The sequence below is a fragment of the Physcomitrium patens genome, chromosome 1 (assembly GCF_059467195.1).
Source record: "Physcomitrium patens ecotype Gransden chromosome 1, ASM5946719v1, whole genome shotgun sequence".
Taxonomy (NCBI): Eukaryota; Viridiplantae; Streptophyta; class Bryopsida; order Funariales; family Funariaceae; genus Physcomitrium; species Physcomitrium patens.
In genome coordinates this window covers 1134605-1146963 of record NC_143410.1, presented here as the reverse complement: position 1 = coordinate 1146963, position 12359 = coordinate 1134605, and the positions used below count along the sequence as shown (strand labels likewise).

The 12359-nt window shown below is 30.5% G+C and overlaps 1 protein-coding gene across 1 annotated transcript; it reads right to left on the bottom strand.

Annotated features, from left to right (window-relative positions):
* Positions 1-547: 547 nt before the first annotated feature.
* LOC112280246 (cytochrome b-c1 complex subunit 8-2, mitochondrial) lies at positions 548-2105 on the bottom strand. Its single transcript, XM_024515527.3, has 3 exons — positions 2029-2105; positions 1509-1680; positions 548-799 (listed from the first exon to the last, which is right to left on the bottom strand). The coding sequence occupies exons 2-3, from the start codon at positions 1676-1678 to the stop codon at positions 751-753; spliced, it is 219 nt and encodes a 72-aa protein (XP_024371295.1). The 5' UTR covers positions 1679-1680; positions 2029-2105; the 3' UTR covers positions 548-750.
* Between the last annotated feature and the right edge of the window lie 10254 nt (positions 2106-12359).

Below are 12359 nucleotides of genomic sequence, written 5' to 3'. Positions count from 1 at the left end.
AATTCTCAACACAAAATAAAAGATTGCCACTAATAGACATAAAAAACATTAGGAGGTAAGGATAAAAATAACATCCGAGAATATAAAATTAAATACCCATGAAGATTTGTCATTGTCTGTAATGTAAACACAACCAAATACAACCGAACACAATTCAAGGTTTTAACTATTAGTTTGTTTAACTGTGGGCAATACTTTGGAAACTTGGGGCCACATTAATCCCAATGAAGTACAACTTCAAGTAAGCAACCTTGATTAAACTTCAAAAATTACAAAAACTAAACCACAATTTATTTTTTCACTACTGAACAATTTATGTTATAAGTCGTGCATTGGTAACCCATATGTGGGCAATAACCGAGTAATGGAGTTTAATGCAACATTCTTATCATACAGCTGAATTATAAAAAAACCTGGTAACTTCACAAATATACCAATCACAACTACCATTTCCTACAATTTAGGCAGAAGCATTGCTGAACAGTAGTAAATGAAAGAGACGTGAATGTTAACCTCAAAACTTTAAGACTTATTAGCAGACAAAAACTAGCAGACAAGGTCAATGCAGATCTTTATTCAGACGTTCAACAATGCAATAATCACTGTCCTCAGAGTTGACATAAGAGACGAGTTCCAACAGAGCATACCTATGATTGTACACATGCATTCACCCGTTTCCATTATCCCTCATAATGTTCAAGGAATCGGTTACAATGTGCCTAAAAACAAAACCTATCATCTTGTATGAGGTCAGTATCTGTGGTGAAGTTTCTCATTCTCTCTGTAATTCTCAGCATACCTGGACAAAAATCAGATTACTCAATTAGAACCCTAAAAGAAATTGACATGAATATTATGCCAGTAATTGATCATAGTACATTTACGCTTGTGGAAGAATCCAATCACTCCAGTAAACTGTGGTAACTGTGTAGGGGTGGGCCGCATACTTGATTATGACTCTGGTTACGTATATTTCAATTCCAATGAACGCGTCATAACTTGGGGCTCAAATATTAATTGTTGTATTGAGAGAGTCACAAATGAAGACTATCTGTCATTTTCTAACGATCATCTCAAGTGAACAAGACTGTCTACGAACAATATGGTACAAATAAACATCAAATTGTTACTAGCAGAATCAAGAGACCATGGATTAGATTGTATTCTACTGTTAGATTAGAAACCCTAATACAATACATAACGATCAACGAACCTCATAAATTTTGTGTCATTCAGACCAGAACCTGATCACCTTAATCCTAAAATCTCTAGCAAATTACCAACCTCATCTCCAAGCATACGAATAGACTCATACACGTTTCTACACGTGCTTGACCGAGAACCACCAACTTCACGCACTAGTCCAGCTAATTTCAAGACCTAGGCGCACCGGTCAGTGACTGTCCAAATCGAGAACAATTTGGTTAAATCCACCTAAACTAGGTGCAATAAAACCCTAACTGATACACAGAGAGAAGAGATTACACAAGAAGAAAGTAGGGACTCACATGTAAGTGCCCACAATAGGAACCACCAAAGTAAAGGCAGACACCCAGTTCTCGTGAAATTTTTTGCTCAGCTTGTAGGGGATATCCTTCCACAACCCCGTCATGACATGCTGGTGATAGGGTGAGATCGTGTAAGCCACTTCTTTCAGTCTAACTGGAACCTTCCCCATTGCTGCAAACGACCATCAAAATCTACCCATGTCAAACAGCCGCAAAAGACCGGAACATTCCACAGCACTCGATCGTCCTCCTTCTCGAAACCCTAAAACAAGAGCTTCTCTCGAAACCGCACAGCAAGACAACCTACGGATGGAAAACCCTGCCACAATGATCTAGAAACTACTCGTAGCACTCAAAGTACCCGAAGAAACAAACCTCTAGAAGAACACTGAAGCTACTCCTACTTGCCGGTGCGACACATTACAGACGGCGTTTTGACTAGAAAGAGGCAAAACCCATTAGAAATAAAACGCCGAAGATAACCAACTCAAGTGGATTTTCAGGCCAGGGGTTGTAATACCTTCGGATCTGTGCAGTCGTAGAAGTTGCCGAAGCTTGGATCAGAGCGCAATGCGAGATAGCTTGAAGATTGGCTTTGAAACCGTCACCGAAGCAAGAAAACGGTGGACTCGGAATTTGAAGTACTCTTTCGAGGTCTTGATTTTAAAACCATATATCACGTCATGAGTTGAGGTTTCGTTTGGTCCTCATCGGGACCTCGATTCACATCCCCTCTTCTTTAGTCTAAGTGGCACAAATTACAATGTGTTTTAATTGTTATAGTATTCTTATGGAAATGGGGTATTGAGAATTATTTGTTATGTTTACGAAATTATATTTTTATTCTTAATTCTACAATTTTAAAATATTCAATTAGATGTTATTACATGCTCCTTAGAATTTATTGAGATAAGAGTAACTTCTACAGTTTGTTATACAATACTTTGTTAGTGATTTGGAGATTAGCATTATTATTTTTAAATTTTATTTTGAATGTGAAGATAATTTAGGTTGAAATGAAACAAAGTAGATTTTAAATAAAACAAATATTTTTAATTTTTAATAGTAAGTTATGAAAAGATATAGGGTGTTTTTATTGCCACTACAACTTGCTATCTATCACATGTCATCATGGTTTTTGCTAATGCCACCACAAGTTGCCCTAAACTTAAATTGAACACCACAAGGCACTTTTTTCAACCATTGGCATTATTCTTCAAAAATTAATTGTATTAGCCATAATTCTTAATTACTTTGAATAGTTGTTATTTGTGAAGAGAAGAGTCAATGGATGACCTACAATAAGAACATATGAAAGGAAATTATACCAAATCATAAGAGATTATGTGTTAACCACATGACATTTGATGCAACAAGCCATTGTATGTGCATAACTTGTATAATTTTAGATAGGCCAAATGCCAACACTTGCAAATAAATTTTTATAGAAAATAAAGGGCCAACCCATAAGTTCCAAAAATAAGGTGAAGTTGTTAATCAATTGCAACTTATTTGACTTTAAGTATGTAATAAAGAAAGTGTGGAGATGGATCAATGTGGCACTTTCAACCATGATAAATGGACATATCTTTTGTACAATATAAATCTTCTTATACATAGAGCCATTGAGCATATAAAGCATATTTATAGGTTTAAATAGACTTTAGTAAAAAATATTGATCAATCTAATTAATTAATTAATTATTATTATTATTATTATTATTATTTTTTGCACAACTTTAATATAAACACAAAATTAGAGTTTTATAGAGAAGTCAAATGCTACATGATTGATACATGGTCTCACATGATTTGGTAAAATTCTAGAAAATGTTTCTATTATCATTCCTTCCTTATGTTCTTATTATAGATGATTCATCTACCACTTTCTTTACAAATTATAATTAATAAGAATAATTAAGAATTATAAGGTGATACAATCAACTTTAGTAATAATATTGGTGGTTGAAAAAAGTGCCTCACAGTATGCAACTCAACTTTAGGGTAACTTGTGGTGACATTAGCAAAAACCATGGTAGCATGTGATTGATGGTAAGTTATAGTAGAAATAGCAACATTTAAGATATAAGTGTAGATGATTTTTTTTTTTTTTTTTTTTTTTTTTTTTTTTGTTATTGTTAATTCTTTATGTATAAGTATTTTTTAAAAAATTAAAGTAAAATTTAAGTTTATTTTTGTCAAAATCATAAGAGATAAATATTATATTTATTTTTATTAAAAAACTAACCCTTAAAAACTAAAATGAAATATATTTATTTATGAAATTTGAATGATTATGCTCTTTTGTAAATTTTATCACATGTATAAATTCAAATTTAATTTGATATTGAAATATTTAATATAAATTTGATTTTAGAAAATCAACCATTTTAAAATTTCATAAAAAAAAATCTTTTAATTTTTTTTTTATGGATTATTGTAATTTATTATTTATTTTTTTATTTTTCTTCTTTGAAAATGACACATCTAAGATATTTTTGAAGATTTTGTATCAAAAAATATTTTTGTCATGATTTAAGTAGAAGTATTTTACATATAACCAACATCATTGAGAATCTTTGATAGAAAGTTTGTACATTTTATTTTTTGAGATCTTTAATATAAATGAATTTGGATATTTTATAATTTTTTTCTTTGAATATTTGATTGAAAATATATAATTTTAAATTTATTATTATTTTTAAAGATAAAATATTTGATATTGAATTTTAATAAACTAATAGATATTAAATTTTTCTAAATAATTAATTTTTTAAAATTATATATATACATACATCACATAAAATTTAGAAATCTTTAAAAAGAGGTTGCTTAAGAATATTGAGCAATCATATATAAATTTTATTCATAAAAAATAATGCACACTTTAATAGTTTTATACTTCTAAATTTTTAAAAGATTTTTTACAAAATATTCTATTTGTTCTCAAAATAAGGCATATATTGTAATGTTAGAGTATTGCCACAACTCACTTTTTGAACCTCCATGGAATCAATCCTAAATGGCAACTAAGACTATCCTATTATATGTGTATGAAGTAGGTAGAATACAAAATATTCATAATTTCTTAATATAGATATTTTTATATTTTTATATTTTAATACATATTGTAAAGACTTTGTAACAAAGTAATTAAAAAACTATGAAAAAGTATAAAAAGAAATTGATTTTAAAATTACAGCCTATTAATATAATCTTATCTTAAATTTTTAAATCTTAGGATAAGTTTAAACTACTAAAAAAAATAATAACTACCAGTTTTTAATATTTCTTAATGCCTTTGGAAACACCAAAGTGAACCAATATAAGAAACTTTGACATTGTTAATTTATGACACTAATACATTTCATAAGTTATATTTGCATATTTTGCTAGAGATTAATAACATTCATTACAATTCTATCACCATCTATGGCATAATTATTTTATTTACTTATTTTTAACACAAATAGGATGAAAATATTTATTGAATTAAAAGATATATAAATAAATTATGAATTTTTTAATATAAAATTTGCATTAATTTTTGTTTTGTTACAAAATCCTTAAATATAAGATTTGTATATAAAATAATTTTAAAACATAATATATAGATAGCACTTTAATTCTTATTTTATCACAAATTCCTTAAATATATTTAGTCAATAAAAACACAAGTAATTTTGAGAAGATAAAATGTTTAGGATCTTACTAAAAATCATATACAACTGGCAAAATTTCTTGCTATTATTTTTGATAGTTAATATACAAAACATTTCATAAAAAAGGCCTAAAATTTAAGACTATTAAGAATTCAATTATCACTTTGCAATAGACTTCTTGGCTTTGTATCCATTTTTTCACATCAAATACTAGTATGAAAAGCTTTATGTTTGAATTTTATCTTTAGCAATCAATTACATCTTCTAATATTGAGTAATAAGCTGCATTTGCTCAAAATGCTTCAAAGAGGTTCCATAGAAGAATATGTCAATAAGGCAAGTGATATCAAGAATAAGATGGTTGCTTTTAGAGAATAATATGAGACAAAAGTATATCTTAACCTATGGTTAATAGCCTACTGCATAGTTTTAAAGGGGTGGTTTAAACTTTTAGCAAATTTGGACTAGATGTTAATCTTTGAAGAGATAATCTTCAAATTACTAATAAAAGCCACTTAGTAGAAATAACAACTAACTTACCTAGGAGATTATAAAGCCTTGGCAATGCTTTTGAATTTAACTACATGATTGTAATTTAGAGGATTTGTTTCTATAGAACTTCAAAGATTTTTTTCTAAATCAAATTTCAAAGCCCAAAGATCTAATAAAAGATTCAATTAATATTTTTATAGAGCAAAGCAACAATTTTGCCCTAGCCATGATTTCATAGGAAGAAGTATTCTAATCTATTATAGCAATTGCCAAATAAATCATATTGCTAGTTGATGCATCCTAAATTCAACTATATTTTACAACTTTATTATAATAGAGGATAAAAAATATAGCAATTCATATTAACATTGTATAAAATCTTAAAATATCTTTCTTTGAGCTTAAAGGATATATTCCATATAGTCAATTGTAGTATATAGATAGTGGAACTACCACCCATATTACTAACTTTATAAAAAATCTTAATTAAATGGGTGAAAGTAGCTTTGGCCAAAATATCAAAATAATTAAAAGAAAAAATCATAGTATTAAAAAAATAAGCACTTCTACTATTAAAATTAATTTTGGAGTATTAAATATGACTAATATTCTTTATATTTTGAGTCTATACAAAAGTCTAATATTTATGGTACCATTATAGATTTATGTGATATAATGGTATTTTTCAACACACATTATTGGATATTAAATAATTTAGATAATAAATATATCATTGCTATAGACTATAGGAATCCAATAAATGGTCTCTACTAATTTAATTAAGACCTTCAAATCAATAGTTTAGAACTTTTTACAAAAAAATATAATATATGATATTATAGATATAGATATATAAACTTCTTTAGACTATAACATCTAGTAAAATATATAAAAGCCACATGATTACCTTCTCTAGATGCATTGACGATCATATATGAAACTTTCTAATAGGACAACAATATAAAGACAAATTTCGATATTATTTTGATAATAGAGCTATATTACGTACAAAATTAGTATACTCTAAGTCATTGAAACCACTACCAATTATATCATTAAGCTTTTTTTGATACTTTGTAGTTTTTATTAATGATTTTTTATAAAAAAATTATATTTATTTCTTATAAAAAATTATATTTATTATATATAAAGGCTAAAACTTTTACCAAGATTTGAATATTGAAAGAATTAATAGAAAATGAAACAAGAAAAAAGATACTCTTTAAACAAATGATAGTAGAAAATTCACATCAATTGATTTTAATAATTATTATGACTCATATGGAGATTAAACCTTAACTTATTCATATTGTAATACCATAGCAAAATGATGTAGGTGAAAGATGTAATAAAAAAATTATCAAAAAAGCCAAATTATTAATAATAGTCAATTTATTTTTTACTTTTTTATAAACAAAGGTAATTTCAACAACAAATTATTTAGTCAATTAAAGTTTAATAAAAACAAATATGGCAATAAGAGCATAGGAGAAGTATTCAAGTAAAATTCCTTATATTGATCATTTATACATTTTTAGATAAATAACTTATTTTCATATTCAAAAAAAAAGTCTGAGCATAATTAAAAGCTCCAATGGTTAGATATAATTTTTTTTTATAATTTTTAACATATTTTTACTAATTTTAATACTAATATAACCAATTAATAGATTCAAATTAATTTTTTTAGTTAATTATGACTTTGATCATATCTTTAGATTATTAATTAGATAGATACTTCTAATTAGTAGATTGATTGACTATTTTAAAACTCAAAAGAAAAAAAAGTAAATTTAGAAGGTCTATGATTTTTTTTTCTTGAATTACTTTAAATCTTTTTCTTAATAATAAAACTACAATTTTAATAGAATTTATCTTCAAATTCTTAAGAATTATAACTTAAATTAATCCACAATCTTAATTTTCAATCCAAAAGCTAATTTCTAATTTGACTATAGTTAGAAAGTCCCTTAAACCTAATTGTTCTATCTTTTTAATTAATATTAAATATTTTGAAGCTTAAATTTTATTTTATAATTTAATTGGATTAAAAATATAAAGTCTAATTGTTAAATTAATGATGATCTTAAAAAGATGGAGACAAGCTAATTTTTTGGTGGAGTTTCCTCTCATAGTGATTTAATCACTGCTTGAAGTTGAAAAAAAAGAAAAAATTGAAAAAAATCACAAATTCAAAGCCAATTTATAATTAGGTTTTGGATTTGCTAAGAGTTCATGCTTAAGGGAGTTTAAATTGAATAATGGTAATTATGAAGGCTTTGATGGCAAGAATCCTTGCTGATTTCCAAGTAGGCTAATTAGAATTAGAATTATAGTTGAAATTTAGAACTAAATTAGTAAATTAATTAATTCTTATGATTTAGAACTTAAATTTGGGCTTGCGAATAGTTGTTCTTAGGATAAAAATATGTTTTAGAGACATTGGTGGTGTTATTTTTACCAAAAAGATAATTGTTTTTGAGTTCTAGGCATTTCTAGCCTTAAAATCGGATTTAGGCTGAGAGTTATTAAGGACCCTTGATCTTGATTAGATATCAAAGACATATACTAGGAAGTTGTAGAAGGTTCTAGAGAAGCTTTGTAGTTTGTGGAAGCTGCTTGAGAAGCTTCTTAGTTTGTGGAAGCTATTTGAAATGCTTTATAATTTGTGGAAGCTACTTGAGAAGCTTCCTAGCTTGTATTATATATAGGAACCGAAACTGAGGAGATCCTTAGTCTCGACAACACACCTCTTGGAGCTCTAGCTCACCTCTCTAATGTTGTTCTTGTACTCATCTGATTAATCTAGTTTTTACCGATTCTTCTTGAGCTTCTTGTTTAGATTTCCAATCAGTATTCTAAATTCGTGACAGTTTTTCGAGACTATACTCATCTTTCATATCAGAGCTAGTTCCTTCTTGTTAGAGTGTGGATTATCCCTGTGCTTGAAGGTGTTGGCATTTTAGAGGTTGCGGATTACCTTCCTCTAAACTGATATTTCTTCTATTATAATATTGGAGTCTTATCTTTCTTGGAGAGAGTGGATTACCCATCTTCGTGAAGATTTTAAGGCATTTTAGAGGTTACGGAGTACCCTCCTCTAAACCAATACTGCCTTCTTGTAGAATCATATCTTTTCTTCTCTTAGAATGGCCGGAGGTCAAAATATTAGTATAACTGAAAGTTTGGAGTCCAAGTTGGATGCCATTATCAATGCTCTTGCTACGTTATTATAGAGAACTGCAAAGATTGAAGTAATCATTGTAAGACTTCATGATGATGGAGCATCTAGGATGGCACAATCGAGGATTCACCAACCTTAAGCTTCAGCACCAAGAGAAGCAACTTTGCCTTTAGTTCAACAAGGACCATTGATCTTACAACGAAAAGAGTCCGAATTAGCCTTCTAAATAAGTTTGATGGTATGCATTCTAAGTTTCGAGGTTTTGTCAATCAAATTAGATTGATAACAACTTTATAGCCCGAACGCTATCCGACGGAGGAGTCATGTGTTGGACTGGTTGGAACTTTACTCACGAGGCAAGTTCTATCATGGTTTGCTCTTTTGTTTAAGAAAGGATCGCCAATTTTGAACAACTTTGAAATTTTTTTGAGGTGTTTGCAGAAGCATTTGGCGAACATGATAAGGCACGATGGGCTACAACAAAGATTCGATCACTACGAGAAGGATCACTCTTTGTGTCAGTCTATGCATTAGATTTCAGACAATTAGGGTACGACATGAACTGAGACGAGGAAGCATTGATGAGTCAATTTTATTGGGGCTTGAGAGACAATGTGAAGGATTTGTTATTATCTCTTCTCGATTCATGAACGTTCGATGAAGCCATTAGTCAAGCTGTAAAGTATGATAATCGTCTGTTCCAACGTCGCTAAGACCAATACTCAAGACAACATATGGCTCATCACGCTCCAACTATGTCAACAAGCAGTCTGAATTCACATTCAGAGGTAGAAGACATACAAATTGACGCGATACATGTCAAATCCCTAATTCTAGAAGAAAAAAAGCAGCATATGGAGGAAAGACTATGCTTGTATTGTGGTGAAGAAGGCCACAGAGCTGGAAACTACTCCAAAAAGCAAAATCAACGCATTGTCAAGACTAGAGGCGTATTTGTTCAAGAAAACGAGGATGCCCAGTTATAATAGGAACCGTGCGACTAGACAATTCAATACCACAACAACAATCAGGTTCCTCTCTTTCTACTCAACCTATCCATTGCTTTATCATTCCTCTATCTTTTGACCATGAAAAATTAAAAACCTTAGCGTTATTAGATTCAAGAGCATCTACTTACTTTTTAGATGAAGAATTTGCTAAGTGTCACGAGATTCTTCTAGTACAAAAATCTAAAGCCGTTCATGTAGAAGGAATAGATGGACGACCTTTATTGTTAGGTAGTGTCACCCATGAATCAGAACCTATAGAAGTGATGTTTAATGATCATATTAGTTATATTATTTTTAATATTATTAGAATTCCATCAAACCCTATTATTCTTGGTCTTTCTTGGTTAGAAATGCATAACCCATCTATAGATTGGAGGTTATGAAAGATGACATTTCCTATAGAACATTTTGAGAGTAAGCCTGTTAGAAGATCTCGAATCAAAAAATCCTTATTTATTGGAGCAAGAGTGTTTGTAACATCGTCCAAGGAAGGCACACCGTTTGTCATTTATGTAACTCCAACTAGCAGAGAGAAGATTTTAACAGCAAATATACTGGAGCAATATAAGGATTTTGAAGACGTGTTTCAAAAGAAAAATGTCGACATGCTACCGGAGCATCGACCATACGATTGTGCCATAGACTTGTAAGAAGGAGCACAACCACCTTTTGGCCCAATCTACAATTTGTCGCAGATGGAGTTAGCGGAGTTGCAAAAGTATATTGACAAGAATCTAGCAAAGAACTTCATTCATCATTCGAAGTCACCAGCTGGGGCATCAATCTTATTTGTGAAGAAGAAAGATGGCTTGTTGCGGATGTACGTGGATTATCGAGGTCTCAACAAGGTGATAAAGAAGAATCGTTATCCATTACCCTTGATATCAGGACTTGTAGAGCAACTTAAACATACAAGGATCTTTACAAAGATTGATATAAGGGGAGCTTATAATCTCATGCAAATCAATGAAGGAGACGAATAGAAGACAACTTTTCATATAAGGTATGGCTATTTTGAATATAATGTCATGCCTTTCGGTCTTACCAATGCTCTGGTGGTCTTTCAACATATGATGAATGACATCTTTCGGGAGCACCTTGATGATTTTGTTGTCATCTTTCTAAATGATATTCTGATATTTTCCAAGAATATAGAAGAGCATGAGAAATATGTTTGTCTCGTCGTTGAAAAACTCCATGAGCGAGGACTTTATGCCAAATTGGAGAAGTGGTTGTTTAACCAAACTGAGATGGAATTTTTGGGATTCATTGCAACTACGAAAGGTTTGAAGATGGACCCTAAGAAGGTGGAAGCAATTGTATCATGAGAAGTTCCAAAGACGATTAGAGATGTACAATGCTTCCTTGGCTTTACTAACTTCTATCAAATCTTCATCAAGAATTATTCTTAAGTTGCAGCTCCGCTCACTTGGTTGACATGTAAAGACAAGTTTGAATGGGAACCTCTAGCAGAAAAAGTATTTCAAGATCTTAAGACAGCATTTATTATGGCTCCAATCTTGGTACATCCAAACTTTACAAAGGGCTTCTATTAGGAGATCGATGCTTCAGATTTTGCTATAAGAGCTATACTTTCAAAAATAGGCACAGACGAGAAGCTTCATCTGGTTGTATTGTACTCTCAAAAGTTTTCTGCTGCCAAGATCAACTATAAGATCCACGATAAAAAACTTCTTGCGATAGTAGAATCTTTCTAAGAATGGCATCACTTTCTCGAAGGAGTGGCGCATCTGGTGACCATATATACAAATCACAAGAATTTGGAGTACTTCATGTTGGCTCAGATTTTGAATCGTTGTGAAGCTCGATAGAATATGTTGCTATCCAAGTTTGACTTTGTTATTACTTATTGGCGTGGAAAGCAATACGGACTATCCGATGCATTATAAAGGAGATCGTATCTAGTACCAAAGGTTGGAGAAGTAGCATTTGATCAACAATATGCAACATTGTTGAAGTCGAAATAATTCAAGCTTTGCTCTGCTATAGTGCCAATTGATGCTGATTTCCTCAATCAGGTATGTATTGCAAATATTGGAGATTCTGTAGACCTCGATATCATGCAACGTGTTAATAATGATAAGTTCAAGGTGGAAGGAGATCTTTTATACTTTGAGGAGCGGTTGTATATTCCAAAGGGACGAGCATGACTCCGAGTTCTCCAATCTTGACACGACTTCCTAGCTGCGGGACATTTTGGATTCAATAAGACATTGGAACTTATTTTTCAAGATTTTTGGTGGCCCTAAATGTCAAGGATTTTGTCAAGGATTTTGTCCTCTCCTATGACATTTGTTCAAGATCTAAAAATCCTCGGCATTGTCTTTATGGTCTTCTTTAGCCATTACATATTTTTTGTCAGTCATGGTCTTCAGTTTCCATGGACTTCATTATGGACTTACTGCCATCAAATTTATTTGACAGCATCTTTGTTGTGGTAGATCGGCTTACAAAGATGGCACACTTTATCCCTTGTAAGAAA

What these genes read in the sequence shown, in the direction of transcription:
- LOC112280246 (XM_024515527.3), bottom strand. Translation starts at nt 1,678, where the DNA reads ATGGGGAAGGTTCCAGTTAGACTGAAAGAAGTGGCTTACACGATCTCA. An exon ending in CCTATTGTGGGCACTTACAT is followed by an intron (nt 800 to 1,508) that starts GTGAGTCCCTAC and finishes ATTTTTGTCCAG; the next exon opens with GTATGCTGAGAATTACAGAG.